This window comes from Macrobrachium rosenbergii, chromosome 6 (genome assembly GCF_040412425.1).
Source record: "Macrobrachium rosenbergii isolate ZJJX-2024 chromosome 6, ASM4041242v1, whole genome shotgun sequence".
Taxonomy (NCBI): Eukaryota; Metazoa; Arthropoda; class Malacostraca; order Decapoda; family Palaemonidae; genus Macrobrachium; species Macrobrachium rosenbergii.
The window spans coordinates 9134902-9150931 of record NC_089746.1 but is presented as its reverse complement, the minus strand read 5'-3'; the positions used below and the strand labels follow the sequence as shown (position 1 = coordinate 9150931).

General features: G+C 38.3%; 1 protein-coding gene across 9 annotated transcripts in view; it reads right to left on the bottom strand.

The window, feature by feature from the left end:
* Positions 1–162: 162 nt before the first annotated feature.
* Positions 163–16030, bottom strand: part of LOC136839167 (short coiled-coil protein homolog) — a 45746-nt gene continuing 29878 nt past the window's right edge. For 6 of the 9 annotated variants that reach the window (XR_010853235.1, XR_010853234.1, XR_010853237.1 and 3 more), the window contains 2 exons: positions 9336–9365; positions 163–2763 (listed from right to left, as the gene is read on the bottom strand). Coding sequence is in view for 2 of the 9 variants with exons in the window: in XM_067104850.1 (XP_066960951.1) it covers positions 9356–9365 (10 nt within the window). In the remaining 7 variants the exon portion in view is untranslated. The remainder of the gene's footprint in view (positions 2764–9335; positions 9366–16030) is intronic. The other 3 variants (XM_067104848.1, XM_067104849.1, XM_067104851.1) reach the window with 1 other exon arrangement.

Sequence of the window (16030 nt, the reverse complement as noted above, 5' to 3'; positions counted from 1 at the left end):
CTCTAAAATTCTGGTTTTCTATTCTTCTGTCCTTATAATTCTGTTGTATAATTTTGCTTTGCTTTCATACACAGTATATGATTTACCTCATATTTACTTAACTGTTTCACAAAAAAAACCTGTACTGTATTGCAATCCAGTATACAATCATAAAACACTTAATGGTGTATTTCACATTTTATTTACTCTCAATTTACAATAGACTCTCAATTCTTAAATAGAGAAGCCTAATTAAATACAGTACAAAAAAGAACAGAAAGTAGGCATTGCACTAGTTGAAATAACATCAATAAATGTGCATTATTATTCAACAGATACAGCCATATGATATCATCATCAAACATTTAATAGTACATGCAAATTTACACAATATATTAATGCTTTGGTATACTGTAATGGGTTTCAGTTTTTTCTGAATAAATGCTACACTTAAAATACCATTCTCTTCAAAATATAATTCATATTTTATGAAACACTCACTGATGTTAACTCCCTTACACACAGTATGACACTACATTAGTCATAAGTTACTTCCAAGAATGAGTTTAAATTATGGTCAAGAAAAATAATTGTGATTTAAAAATCTGATGTTCCACTTCTGATTCTGATTTTGGATAGATCAAATAATTAGTATTTTATGACACCCAGTGTACAGTACAGATTTACTCAATATATGATGCAAAATATGGAATGACACTTGTTGCTACTGTTGTAAAGAATCCAGCAGAGAGAAGAAAGGACTTTATTTAAAATGTTTAAAAAACAATGTACTTAACGAATACACAAAAAAGGCACAAGTAGAAGAGGAAATGTAGTAATGATGACTAAAGTATAAAAGGAAATACAGTAATGATGACTAAAGTATAAAAGGAAATACAGTATTGATGACTAAAGTATAAAAGGAAATACAATAATTTGACTAAATATATTTGGTTTCCATTAAAGTTATCTTTGATGAAACTTAGCATCAACTTAACTTGCAAAAAAAATACACACTTCACATTGAATACATTCAAATATCAAGAGAGAAAATATCTGAAAGTCATTACTTAAAGAAAGTACTGTACATGTGGGAAGAGATATGGAAATTAACTCATGGAATTTAAGTGATAAATTATGTCCATCCATTAATTATAAACATTTTTGTGCAAACATTAGTTACCAAATGCAAGACATATGACTGAGACTCCTTGCAAAAATATCACATACAAAATAAACAACTCACATAAAAACTATCTAAAATGCAACCTTTGTGGCAAAATTTGGTAATGATGCACTTCCTAGTCTGGTGCCTTTTAGTCCTCGTGGTAGCAGTCCATTTAAAAAAACTTTTTTGCATTACACCTAAAAAAACAGTATAGTGACAACCACTTCTTAATAAGATTTAGTGTGTTATTTACTTGGAGATTTTGTTCCAAGGAAAGAAGTATGAAGTGAAAATAAGTGCTACAGGAAAAGTACTTCATGTTTTGCTTATTTCAACAAAACTCTTAATACTGTACACAGGTTTCATCTACTTTTCACCGACTGACACAGGATGTTTATAAATATGTAAATACACTAGCAATCTTTGTAAAAATAAAGAGAGAACAAATAAATTTTGGGGGGTCTGACAACTGCAAGAAACAGCTAGAGAATAATGCACATATGAGCTTTATCTAACATTAATCCGAGCAGATGGAAAAAGTTAAATCTAAGTTGTAACTAAAAATTTTCACATCAAACAACATATCAAACCAGTCTTAGCAAAGTGAGAAACCTACAATACATAGGGCCTCAAAATATAAAATATTACTGAAACATGGAATCACTAGATCACCTGCTTACTCAAAGTGCAAACTCTGAGCTCCCTACTAACAGAAATCTCAAAGATGAATTATTACAAAGACTATTATAGTTCACTCTCCCTCATATTTCTCAATGACACTTACATCCCTCCTGTTTTACTTGTCATGTTTTGCCTTCAGTTTTGTAGTCAGCAAGGTGGATTATGGAACGCTAAGTTAGGAAGAGTTAGATCATCAGAACATTTTCCCATATTAATTTTTCCTCTACTCAAGCTGTACAGATTGTAAGTTTAATATGAGTCACATTAACTACTGTATATATCACACACAATATATCTTGCCAACAACAATTGTAACAGGAGCAAATATGCTAAAGATAACTACATACATGAAATAAATTGAAAAAATGCCAATATTACATTCTTTCATAAAATAAGCCAATACTAGGGTATAATTTTTTTGTTTATAAATGTGAATGACTAATTACCGAAAAAGGTAGTGATTAAGACAAACTTTCCAGACCACATGGCCCTTAATGTATTTCAGTTTCTTATGATGGAAGAAATTAATTCTATTGAAAATGATAGGGAATCCTGCATATTCACTGAGTTGGTTCAGTAAACCAGGAGAAAATCCTTCATACAAAGGAAAAAACTCCCTTTGTGTTTACATACAAATCCAACAATACAATCAATGAAAAGGTCTGATATGTGTAATGCAATAAACAGGAACATATAGCACTATATTTTAAAGCTAAGTTATCATCTCATTAAGCATGTGTGATAACTGAAAAACCAGTGCCTTTCCTATGACACCACAGCATTTGAAATCATATTAAAAGACAACTGGTTCCATTCAATTATAGTAACATTCTATATGCAGAAGCAGAATTAAGATGTAAACTGTATATTTGCTTGTGGTTCAGCCTTGGAGTGGTGAAACTGTTGACACTTGAAGCTAAAGCAAACGTTCAGACCTGTTGACAAACAACATAGTATTAAAAAATAATTATAAGAACCATTCAAACAATACCTATATGGTCTTCTGGTGCATTAGCAGTCTTTAAACATTTTTAAACCAATAAATTTATCTCCTCTTTAATTTTTCACTTCACTACAATGTATCCACAAAACAAAAACATAAAAAAACTTAGGTTATGCCTTTTGCCAATATAATACTTTCATATACCAGTATCAACGGTTTTCAATCATTTTTCCAGTGTGCTCCTAATATTCTACTGGTGCAATCTTCTGTGTAACTGACTACAAACACTTAAGATTCAGAATCTTGTGTCAAATACCAAACCTTATGCACATCAGCTTCTTACCAGGAGAAGCAGATGTATGTTCTACTTTAGAAATATGATCCAGTGGTCTTGTTAAACTAAACAATAACAACAATAATCTACCTGCTAACCAAGCTTTAACCAACTTGAATCTAATTACAACAGTTCACCCACTTTGGTAGAATATTCATTTACCTTTTCTTTCTGAGCTAATTATTTCCATTTTCATTTGCTATGTTTATGTAAAAACTTACAAATTGTGATGTCAGTTTCTTCATCTACTTTGTTTCAGTGCAATTATATTTTAGTGAGACTGTATATTATCCTACAAAATATGCTGCATTTCTGAATGAATCATAATTCTGCAATAAAAGTGCAAACACTTTAGATGTGTCAGGTTAATAATATATTTGACTCTTTCAAATAATATATTTCATTCTTTCATGTTTTCAAGTATCTCCTAATAAAAAATGTCACAATACACTAAAAATAAAAAAATGGACAAACTAATTTTTCCTACTGAACATAAATACAGTAAAACCCCATATTCACTAGGGATGCGTACCACACCCCCCTAGCTAAATTCCGTGAATACTTAGAACCCTTCTAAAAACACTTAGAACTGCCTATTTTGATATTTCAAACGCAAAAAAAAAACTCTAAAATTGCTTATACCTGTATTATCCTACTTACAATGGGGTTAAGTTCCAAAAGACATATTGTTTGTTGGAAAAAACGTATCTCGAATATGGCCTAGACTACACTAGGGTATTCAGTACCATGTATAAAAATATGGTAGCCTAGCCTACACTATATACTCTATACATACAAGGTATACAGAGCAATTATTAATATCAGTTAATTCTGGAGGTTCATGCAAAGTGATTTTTGATAATTCAATACAAAGAGAAATTGAATAACAAACAAGAATTAGCTTTGTCTACACTATGGTATATTGTATGCATATATGGTAGCCTAGCCTACATTATGCTGTACTCTATATTCACATATCTTATTGTACAATCATGAACATAACGAATATGCATCTTTTTCGTGGATCTTTTAAAATGTTATGCTTTTAAAATGTTATGTTAATTCACTGTATCCAATAATACTGTATATATAATACTGCTTTTGTATTATAAATTGCGGTCAATGTTTTGGTTTGGAAATCGATTACGTGGTAAGTTTATATCGCCGTGTTTAACTCAGTTCAGGGCTCTTTTCTTGCTGCTAGTTAGCGTAAATGAATCTCTAGATACTTTATCTATATGGGGCAAGGTTATTTTTCATTTTCGTTAATAGATGACGTTGGCCGTTTGAGGGCATGTTTGTTTTGTGTAAAAAAAAAAAAAAATCAAGATTCTGTTCGCTATTTTCACTTGATTTCATCATAATACGAGCTGTACGTATTTATCGTTTATCGGAGTAAAAACAGCAATAATACAGGCAGTCCCCAGTTATCGGCGGGGTTCCGTTTCTGAGGGTGTGATGATAACCAAAAATCGCCGCTAACCAAAAATCGGCGATCTCAGCACTTTTTCGGCGATTTTCGTGGGTTATCGGCGCCGAAAAGCGCCAACTTTTGGTTATCGGTGCCTCTGTTAGGTATGTATTGGTGCCAATACCCCATTATCGGTGCCGATAAGCGGAAATCGGCGATTTTTGGCGCCGAATGTTGCCGATTTTCGTCGCTAGGCAAGCCCCACAAAACCGAACCGCTGTTAACTGAGCCCGCCGTTAACCGGGGACTGCCTGTACGTGTTCTTTCATGCCCAGTAGTTTTGATTAAAATACTTCCTCTCCAATTTTAATTATGGTCGAGTTTCATCCCTGCTGCCAATGCACAATAATCTATAGTCAATTAGCAGCTTGAACACTGTTTTCTCAGCTTCAGCTACAACTTGCAGCTTAAATTTAGCTGTATATTTCCTTGCCGATCTTTTATCCATAGCGAACAAGCGTATAATGTAAAAATATATCAGTCCTACTCTACTTAACTTCATTTGTACTATAACTACGGTAATTGTTTATTACCGTACGTTGGTTAAATATAAGCAAAACGGCAGTTGTTATCCGATTTGGTGATAAGCAAATCAAGTTTTTTGTTTGGTTGTTTATGGCTATACGCATTTACGCAAGAGTATAACGTTACTAGCAATACTTTTATTATTCTCTTTTACCTTTTAACTAGAAGATGGGATAAAGAGATGGAGGAAAAGAAGGTGGTCTATTGTAATTTGGTCTCTCTCACTGCCTGTGCCAGTTGAAAATTTTAAAATACAGGTATTTTCTAAATATTGTCGTACTGGTATTAACTGCTTACCCCATTGAATTATCGTGAGGCGAATTATCGTAACTCGAGTACTACCTGGGTACCTAAGTATTTTAATAGTTTTATCACAAAAAGTGCATTTAGTCATGAAAATGACACGAAAATACAGTAATTAATGAATATTTCTCAGTGAAAAATACAGCAAATAGGCGAATTTTCAGCAAATAATGCATACATATGTTCCATAGAGAAATCTGTGAATAGGTGAATCCATGAATCGGGAGACCGTGAATACGGGGGCTTTACTGTATTGATAAACTAATAAATAGTCTAATAGTTTCATGTTAAAGTGTGTATACAAATGAAGTTATAAGACACATGCCATTTTTAAAGCAACTTTGGTTTCACAGATACAAACTTTAGTTCTACAAATGATATTCTTTACCAGTTTTGTGCAAGAAAACCACTTCCTAAATTAAAATGCAATGTTACCAGAACTACAAGAAACTGGGGCTTAATACTTTCATTAAAATGCCACAATGTAGTAAGTAATTACTAATCAGAAAACCAGCTTAATTTGTGCAGTGCTCTTTCCTTACTCTGTTGAGGTTTCACTTTCTGCTTTCATCTGCAGAGCAGGAGGCTCCTGCAATCCATCAATGAATAGGCATCAAGGGAACTCTATGCAGTCCACAGGTAAGTATTTAAATACAAACATTCTTTTAAAAAATATTACCAGGAATTACAAAAAAAAACTGTAAATTACTTCAATAATAAATGTCAACCCAAGAATGAGCGAACTGGCCCTAACTGACAATGATCATTCTTCCTCTACAGGCAGCATGGTTGTATAATACAGTACCTGATAAAGAATAACTATTTGCCTAAAATATTTCATTTAGTGTTGAGAAGATGGAAGAAGGAGAAAGCAATCTTTTATATCCTCTTTACTTAGAAACTCTTAGAATATGCTCACCATGCTATCAATAATTTTACTTGTAAGAAATTCAAATCTTTCACTATTTTTAGTCCTAAAAATAGTGAAACATTTGAATTTCTTGCAAGTAAAATTATAGATAGTATGGTGAGAACAATCTAAAGAGTTTCTCAGTACTATTCACCTCCCATCCGTATTAGGCAAAAACAAGTGCTGTAATCTAACTGGTCAGATTGGAGCTGTGATGTAAAGATGATATAAAAGATTGCTTTCTCTTTCTTCCATATACAAAATGTTTTGGAGAAATATAGATGTCAACACCTGCTGGAACTAAATATACTACTGCATGACCGGGGTAATAAACTTGTCGCACACCCTAACACAAAGTCTAGATGCTATTATACAAATGAATGAAGGAAAAAAATTCCCATCAATGAGCTGAATTGTTACTTAACCAAATTAACATCAGATTGAATTTGGAATGTGCCCACCAAACTAATGAAAATGACTTTTAAAAATGGTTGGTACTTCATATAAATATACTCACAATAAAAATAATAGTGGCACTGGTAGGAAGCCTCTTCATAAAAATTTGAGCAAAAATGATTGGTAATCTTGATAAGAAGTTTTGGGTTGCACTCAGAACATTGTTTCTGAGTGCTAGTCTCATAATAAATACACACTTTTCACACAGGGTAAAGGCAATTCTACCATCAGGACTGTTCCACGGTCATATGCCATACTTTACATTTATCATTAGCCTGACTTACACAGGGGTAACAAAAAATTACTAGTCTTTAATTAGCAACTGAAAACCTAAGTCCAGTGCCTAGAGTGAATATTTTCTTTAGTTTCTTCACTGATTGGTCTACTAAACTTGAGTAACACTATTCTTTTTGAAGGACGGCAGATCTATCACAACTGAAAGCCAAGCTTGTCAAATACAAGCATTCAAATGCTATGATACACTGTGTATCAAAAGGCACGTGGAATAAATAAAATTGAAAGCACAAAATTATGTCATTTGTAAAAAAAAAAAAATAATTCTATTCAGGGTCACTCTATTGCAAATGCTGCAGACCAAAATACAGCAAGGAGCAATGTAACTGAAGCCTTGCACGAGGAAAAAAAAATTCTTCTGATGCAGGTGATGAGTGATTAATGGATTAATGATTAAATTCACTAATCTTACTTATACAATTTATTTAAATTAGTCTAATTAATGCTATATCAGGAGTTTACTGTTTATGGAAAACAAGATTAGTATTTGTGTAGGAACACCATATTCATTGTAATACAGTAATGTACTACCATTTCCTTGTTCATTAATAACTACTCTACCTAAATTGGTAACCTACTGAGGACTATAAAAAACTTTTAAGCCAGAAATTTTGCACCATACTACAGTAATTGAAACAATTTATTTTTATTAACAATTATGCTACCTAAATTGACAATCTACTAAAGGCTAACAACTTTTCAATCACAAAATATACAGACTAGATCTGTCTACAAAAAGTTTTACACTGAAAAACAAGCAACCATTTGCAGAAAAAAATCTTTCTAACTACTATACATTGTACAGTACTACAAAGTACTCATATACTTCAGATATAATGATTAAATGCTTTAAAATTAACCCTTTGAGATTTCTGGGAGGTCCAAAATTCACCTGTGGTAAAATACACTCAGTTCTGGCTTACTGTTTATCAGCTTTAAGATTACTTTTGTTTATTGCTAACTATGAATTCATATTTCAAGATATAATGCTGGTTTTAATATCACTTTGAAGCTGAATATATGCACTTCATTATGTGGTGGCTTTAACTTTACATTGCTAGAAACTGTTCAGCATCATGCTGTGAGACTGTAATGTTGAAATGACTGGGACCGTCATGAAGACTTAGGTTAAGAATACCTGGGGAATCACTGAATAGGGAATGAATTTGCCAACCATTAACTTTGAAATTTCATGAAATTAGCTCCGATATAAAAATGCAACTCCTAAACTTTAAGAAAACAATCAGTTTAAAAAATGAAGAATCAGGTCACAGCAATGACCACAAAATCCAACTGTTCACAATCACCAAATGCTTTTAGGCAGCACAAAGACTGTGAAACCAACGTCAGTAGTGAACAGATCACTCAATATCATGTGTGTCCAAACCAGATGCCCAAAACTTGAAAAGTTCGAGGAGTGAAATCACATAATAAAGAATAGGCCAGAAACTGAGTGCAAATGGTAATTGTCCTTTTGAGATTATTTTTAGATCAAATTAAGTACGACACTGTTTAACATATCAGTCATGACTTTCCCAACAGTGATAAAGTTACTGTTAACAAGTACAATATCTAACTGTATAAATTTTTGTTTTAGCATTCTTCATCACAGAACATGCAGTTTGATGCATTCAACTGAATTAGTCTCTCAGTTTTAAGATCATGTCAGTGGTACATGCTGGCTGAGCAACAAATTTTATGTCTTGCAATACTATCATAAGGAGGTTTAAGTTTTAGAATTTAACTCAACTTTCCTTTGCTTCCTTAGAGTTTTCAGGAATGAATTTAATGATATACAATACATTCACAACCTGACTTTCCAGTATATCAACAATAATTTTTCTTACTTTCTTCTGTCAAAGTAAAACTATAAACAAACATTAACAAGTCAATTTCTCTCTTATAATACTACTGTATAATATATTTTAGTCTACACATTTTGCATTACCTAATAGTACTATAGCACTTTAAAGAAACAAGGTTAACATGTTAACAAACAATTCTTCAGGTACTAGCCAGTCACGTTGGTACTATACACTTTCAAAACAACAATCATACAATTCTCCAGTTAAACGATGGATTCATTAAGAGACTACAGCAATCAAAAGCTATTTACTCTAATCTGTTACTCCTATTCAGCCACCTAATTTGATAACTCATAACAACAAACCATTTTGAAGTCTGAATGCTAAGGGATAAATCTAATTAGTAACAGCCACAGCTTTCAAATGCAAAAATAAGCATGTATGTTGATCGAAAAAGGAAACTTACCAAACTAGAGCAGAAAGCAGTTATGTGGCCCTGAAAAAAATCAAAACAAATCTAAGTAACTTATAAAAAAAAAAAAAAATAAAAAAATAGAACTGTGTCGATAAAAACATTTCTTTTGGTGAAATTGTACTGCAATTGAGCATGATACATACAGCACAATTACAGAGTTTTACATGATGCACTACCTCAAATAATAAATGAAGGGTTTAGTATCACTTAGACATAAATTAATTTTGTTTATTCACAGGAAGCACACAGTATTAGTTCTAATCTATAGATAAAAATGTTATCATTTTACTAATAATATTGTAAAAGAAACTACTTCAGCAAAAAGTTTGTTTCAAGGTTTCCCTTACTGAATCTTGCAGTAAATCCATGCAAAGTACAATTATCACCAAAAAGAAATTTCAAGGCACTGGATACAGAACTATGTGGGTTCACGAACTGAATAAAACATAAAGCAAGGGGGAGGGCCAACATTTTTACAAGATCTGAAAATAACAGATGAATTAATAACAATAATTGTCTTCTGAAAAAAGTAAACATTTTCAGAAAACTTGACAAAATCAATAATTAATCATAAAAAAATATTACCCAAAAAAAGGAATAGAAAGAGCATGGTGTCAAAAAACAAAAATAAATTGCAAGAACATGGTTCCTTCAACCACAAAAATCCTGAAAAAATACTTGGTCACTGTCAACTCAACTCCTAAAAACTGAAACATAATCAACATGGAAATACAACTTAAGTCATATATATATATATATATAGTACATAGCACTGACTCATGTTGAAATTACTAACACTTGCCTTTATTGAAACTGCATTCTATAGCCAAGGGGTATTTGTAATCTATACTTCTAAAGAAAAAACCTGTTACAGTATTATAAAAAAAATCACATACAGTATATGACAACCTGCACCATGAAAAATTTGAAAGTGCAAAAATGGGTATTAAGTGTTAGATGATTTTATGCAAGACAAGCAGCAATGGGAGCAGAACAGAAGCACAAGACTTTACCCTGATATATCAAACCCAATTAGGATGTATGAATAACTTGTAATTTAATCCTTTTTCCACCTGATCATTCATAATGTGCCAAAATTATGAAAGAGAATGCATCGTGTGCAGAGAATACAAAACATACTTAGCGGGAGCTGTTTTGCATTTATTAAACACTGGAATTCAGATGGTGATCCTACTACAGAGACTGCCAGTGAACTACAAATGTGCAAGAAATTTCCACAAACTGATGTTATCCAGAAAAAAGACCCTCACTGAACATGATATTTTAATGATAAAATAAAGTTTGTTCATACTTACCTGGCAGATATATATATAGCTGTATTTCTCCGAATCCGACAAAATTTCAAAACTCGCGGCACACGCAGTGTGGCCAGGTGGTTAGTACTCATTCCCGCCGCTGGGTGGCGGGAATCGGGAACCATTCCCATTTTCTATTCAGATTTTCTAGTGCCACTGTCTCCTGAGGGAGGTGGGTGGGCACTATAATTATATATATCTGCCAGGTAAGTATGAACAAACTTTATTTTATCATTAAAATATCATTTTGTTCATGAAACTTACCTGTCAGATATATATATAGCTGAATCCCACCATTGGAGGTGGGTAGAGACAGAATAGGATTTAGGAAACAAATAAATGTAGGCGATTGACGCCTTGGTTCCTTACCTGTTAGCATAGCTGACTTCGAGGTTACTGTCACCCAAGCCTGCTTCTGCTTTACTAGAGTCTCCAGCAAGGTAGGGACCTATAAAGCTGGTGAGATCTAGATGACCTGTCCACGGGGGCGTGACCACAATGGGACTAGATCATATGACCATACTGAGAGGGAAAAGGAGCAACAACCAACCACCTGACCGAGCCTATCTAAGCCATTGAACCTAACATAGGCTAAAGATTGGGACGTCCACATCGGTGGCCACCCAACAACCAAGAATACAAAAACAAGATTAAAAAATACCACCTAACCCCTAAAGGATAGGATGAGTATTGCCCTCTTCTCCCAACATTGTGTCTGCGGAAACGTATGGTCCCATCGAAGAACAGTCTTCAAAAGTTGACTTCACATCTCGTAAGTAATGCGAAGCGAACACTGAATTACTTCGCCAGCAGGTGGTACCCAGAAGATCGTTAAGAGACATGTTCTTCTGGAAAGCCACCGAAGTCGCGATGGCTCTCACTTCGTGAGCTTTGACCTTAAGAAGCCTCATGTCACCGTCTTGGCAGGAAGAATGAGCCTCTCTGATAGTACTTCTTAAAAAGAATGATAGAGCATTCTTGGACATTGGCAAGTCAGGTCTTCTAACCGAACACCACAGATTGTCCGACGGGCCTCGGCTTTCTTTCGTCCTGGCTAAGTAGAATTTGAGAGCCCTGACAGGGCACAGGACTCTCTCTGATTCTTGTCCAAGAATCTCTGTCAAACCTTTGATTTCAAATGTCTTGGGCCAAGGGTTTGAAGGATTTTCATTTTTGGCAAGAAATAAAGGACTTAGGGAGCAAATGGCATTAGGACCTCTAAAGCCAATGTGCTTGCTAATAGCCTGAACTTCACTAACTCTCTTCGCCGTCGCCAGAGAAGTTAGGACATCGCCTTTCTAGTCACGTTCTTGAGAGAAGCAGAAGACATAGGTTCAAAAGGACTTGACATAAGAAATTTCAAGACCACATCTAGGTTCCAAGGAGGAGTCCTGGTCCGAGGAACCTTGACAGTTTCAAAGGATCTCAAGAGATCGTGAAGATCCTTGTTGTCGGCTAAGTCTAGGCCCCTGTGTCGAAAGACTGCCGACAGCATACTTTTATAGCCCTTAATAGTTGAGACTGCCAGTTTTTCTTTCTCCCTGAGATGCAGTAGGAAGTCTGCTATTTGCGGCACAGAGGTCGTGGTCGAGGAAATCCCGCTGCTCTTGCACCATTTCCTAAAATTGGCCCACTTCGATTGATAGACTGAATTAGAAGAGGGTCTTCTGGCACTGGTGATAGCCTTTGCCACTGCTCGAAAACCCCTCGCTCTTGCCAACTTCGAGATAGTCTGAATGCAGTTAGACTCAGAGCGGGGAGGTTTTTGTGGAATCTTTGGAAATGGGGCTGCCTGAGAAGATCTACTCTCAGGGGGAGTGTCCTTGGGAAGTCCACAAGGAAGGTCATGACCTCTGTGAACCAATCCGCTGCTGGCCAAAAGGGGGCTATTAAAGTCATCCTCGTTCCTTCCGACGCTGAGAATTTTCTGATCACTTCTCCCAGGATCTTGAAGGGAGGAAAAGCGTAAAGATCTAGGCCCTTCCAGTCCCAGAGGAGGGCATCTACTGCTAAGGCTCCTGGATCTAGGACAGGAGAGCAGTAAAGAGGAAGCCTCTTTGTTCTGGACGTCGCAAAGAGGTCCACTAGGGGATGTCCCCATACCCTCCACAGATCTAGACACACCTCCTCATGAAGGGTCCATTCCGTCGGCAGAAGTTGATGCTGCCGACTGAGAAGGTCCGCGCGGATATTCTCCACGCCCGCGATGAACCTCGTGAGAATTGTGATCCCCCGTGCATGAGTCCAAAGCAGGATCTCCTTTGCCAGGTTGAACAGGGAACGGGAGCGAGTACCCCCCTGCTTCTTGAGGTAAGCTAAGGCTGTGGTGTTGTCGGAATTCACTTGAACAACCAGGCCTGATACTCGATCCTCGAAGAATTGAAGGGCTAGATGGATAGCCCCTAATTCTTTGAGATTGATGTGCCAGGACACCTGTTCCCCTCTCCAGGTGCCTGACACTTCTTCCCCTCCTAGAGTTGCTCCCCATCCCTCCCTGGACGCGTCGGAAAACAACACTAGGTCGGGGCTCTGAAGACGTAGAGAAACGCCTTCTGCCAGTAACAAGGGGTCGAGCCACCACCTTTTTCCAAGCAATGTTGTTGACGTTCTTGGGATGGATACGCCCGAAAAGCCACTGAATCCATCTGAATCCCCAGATAGACGATGGACTGAGTCGGGATCAGATGGGACTTCTCTTTGTTGACTAGAAGTCCCAGGGACTTCGTCAACTCCAATGTCGAATTTAGGTCCTCCAGACACTGAGCTTGGGAAGAAGCTCGAATGAGCCAATCGTCTAGGTAAAGCGAAACACGGATCCCCGCCAAGTGAAGCCACCTCGCCACATTTCTCATGATCACGGTGAATATCATGGGAGCTGTGCTTAGACCAAAGCAAAGAGCTCGGAATTGGAAGACTCTTCCCCCCAGTACAAACCTCAGGTACTGTCTTGACTGAGGATGTATGGGAACATGGAAGTATGCGTCTTGTAAGTCCAGAGAAACCATCCAATCTCCTGGTCTTAGAGCTCCGAGAACAGACTAGGACGTTTCCATCTTGAACTTCTCTTTGACAATGAAGCGGTTCAGTCTGCTTACGTCCAGTACTGGTCTCCATCCTCCCGACTGTTTCGGAACTAAGAACAGTCGGTTGTAGAACCACGGAGAGTCTAGCTCCTGAACTTGCTCCACAGCTCTTTTTTCGAGCATCTGCTCCAAAAGATCTAAAAGGATCTGTTGTTTTTCCCGATGGTAGGAGGGCGACAGATCCTGGGTGACGCATACAAAGGGGTGGCGAATCGAGGAAGGGGATCTTATAGCCTTTCTCTAGAACTTCGATGGACCAGGAGTCCGCCTTTCGCTCTCCAGGCTCCCGCAAATGAAAGAAGCCTGGCTCCCACAGGTGTCTGGAGGTGCTGAAGATCACTTTCTGCCCCTGGGCTTCGATGGGGCTGCTCCTCTGGAAAAAAACCTCTCCTCGCGGAGTCGATTTCGAGGAAGAAGCTCCTCCACGAAAAGGGCTGTTGTTTCTTCTTGGAGGACAGAACTGACGAAGACGTAGAAGGGACTGAAGGACGTCTAGACGAATGGGCCAGAAGATCTTGCGTGGCCTTCTCCTTGAGACTAGAAGCGAGGTCCTTGATTAAAGGCTGGGGAAGAGATGGCTCGACAAAGGGGCAAACAATAATTCAGCCCTTTGTGACGGAGAAACTGACTTGAGGTGAAATTGCAGTACAAGGCCCTCTTCTTCAAGAGGCCTGTACAAAAATGGGAAGCCAGTTCCTCTGAGCCATCCCTGACGGCCTTATCCATGCAATTCAAAACACTGGATAGCTCCCCAGGCTGATCGAAGTCGGGCTTCTAAGCTTGAGGTCCAAAGCACCCAAGCACCAGTCTAAGAAGTTGAAAACTTCCATAGATCGGAAGAGTCCTTCAGATGATGGTCGGTCTCGGACATCGTCCACGAAACCTTAGCAGTCGACAGTAGGGACCTTCTGGAAGCGCCAACAAGGCTGGCGAAATCTCCTTGAGACGAAGAAGGAACTCGAGAACCGACGTCCTCACCTGTTTCATACCACATGCCCGCCTTACCGCAAAGCTTAGATGGAGGAAGGTCAAAAGAAGTCTTGCCTTGCGTCTTCCGTTCCTCCATCCAGGCGTTAACCTTCTTGAAGGCCTTCTTCGTAGCCAGTGAAGAAGTCATCTTCACGAACCCCGGCGTTCTCCTCGCTTTGGAAGAAGCAAGCTGCGAAGGAGGAGAGAGAGGAGCCGAGGGTTTGAACTTATCACCGAATAAGTCCTTAAGAAGACCGGTTAACACCTGGTAGTCGGAAGACGAGGAAGCAGAAGGTTGATCAATTCCCGCAGGCTCTGAATCGCCAGAGACTTCTCCTTCATGAATGGGCGAAACACGAGAATCACATAAAGCTTTCGGGGAACGAAGGCCTTGAGGTCCGATACGGAAGAGGGATCTACTTTCCCTGCAGGATCTGAATGCTCTGGAGCGTCCCGACGAGCAACTAAAGAGGCGTCCTGGCGAGCGTCCTGAAGAGCGTCTGATCGGGAGCCCAGCCTTGCGTCATGCTGAGCGTCCTGCCGAGCGTCCTGCACGGCAGCGAGAGAAGTGTCCTGACGAGCAGCTATCGAATAGTCCTGGATAGCTGCTTGCGAGGCGTCGTGATGATGACGAAAATTACGAAAGGGAACTCGCGAGCTGTGAGGACGACAGGGCGAAGAAGCAGGAGACGGTGACGAAGAAAAAGGAGCAGGAGAAGGGGACTTCTTGGACTTCTTGATGGGAAGCCTCAAGTCCTTGCGACGACGTGGTTCTGTTTCCTTCTCGGCAAGAAGAGAGGCCAACTGACGCTGCATATCAAAAAGATACTCTTGGATGGAGAGGTCTCATATCCAGGAGGAGAGGAGATCCTGCGGGAAGACGAGGGGCGAGGGGACGCCTTCTTCTTCCTTACAGGAGCAAGAACAGCTCTCTCCTTAGAGCGACTGGGGCGCTCGCAAACGTCCTCCTCTGACGACGTTCTGGTCCTCTTCTGTGGCGGGAAAGCTTCAAAATCCCGCAAAGACGGAGAAAACTGACGTGAAGCGTCTTCTTCTCTGAAGCTCCTCTTCAGCGGGCGAGAGTCCTTACGAGAATTCCACCCCTTACGAGGGGAGGACGCCTCGGAGGACGAAAAGCAGTCCTTAAGGATACGAGCCGAAGCACGATCCTTGGCAGCCTGGGAAGTGACAACAGGACCTGCGAAGGGACGCCAGATCGTGGGAAGCCCCCGTAACCCTCTTACGGCTTTCGACATGCCTTCTCCCTGAGTCCTGGGAGTCTGACAGAGGTCCAGGCCTAGAAGCATTATGGGGCTGA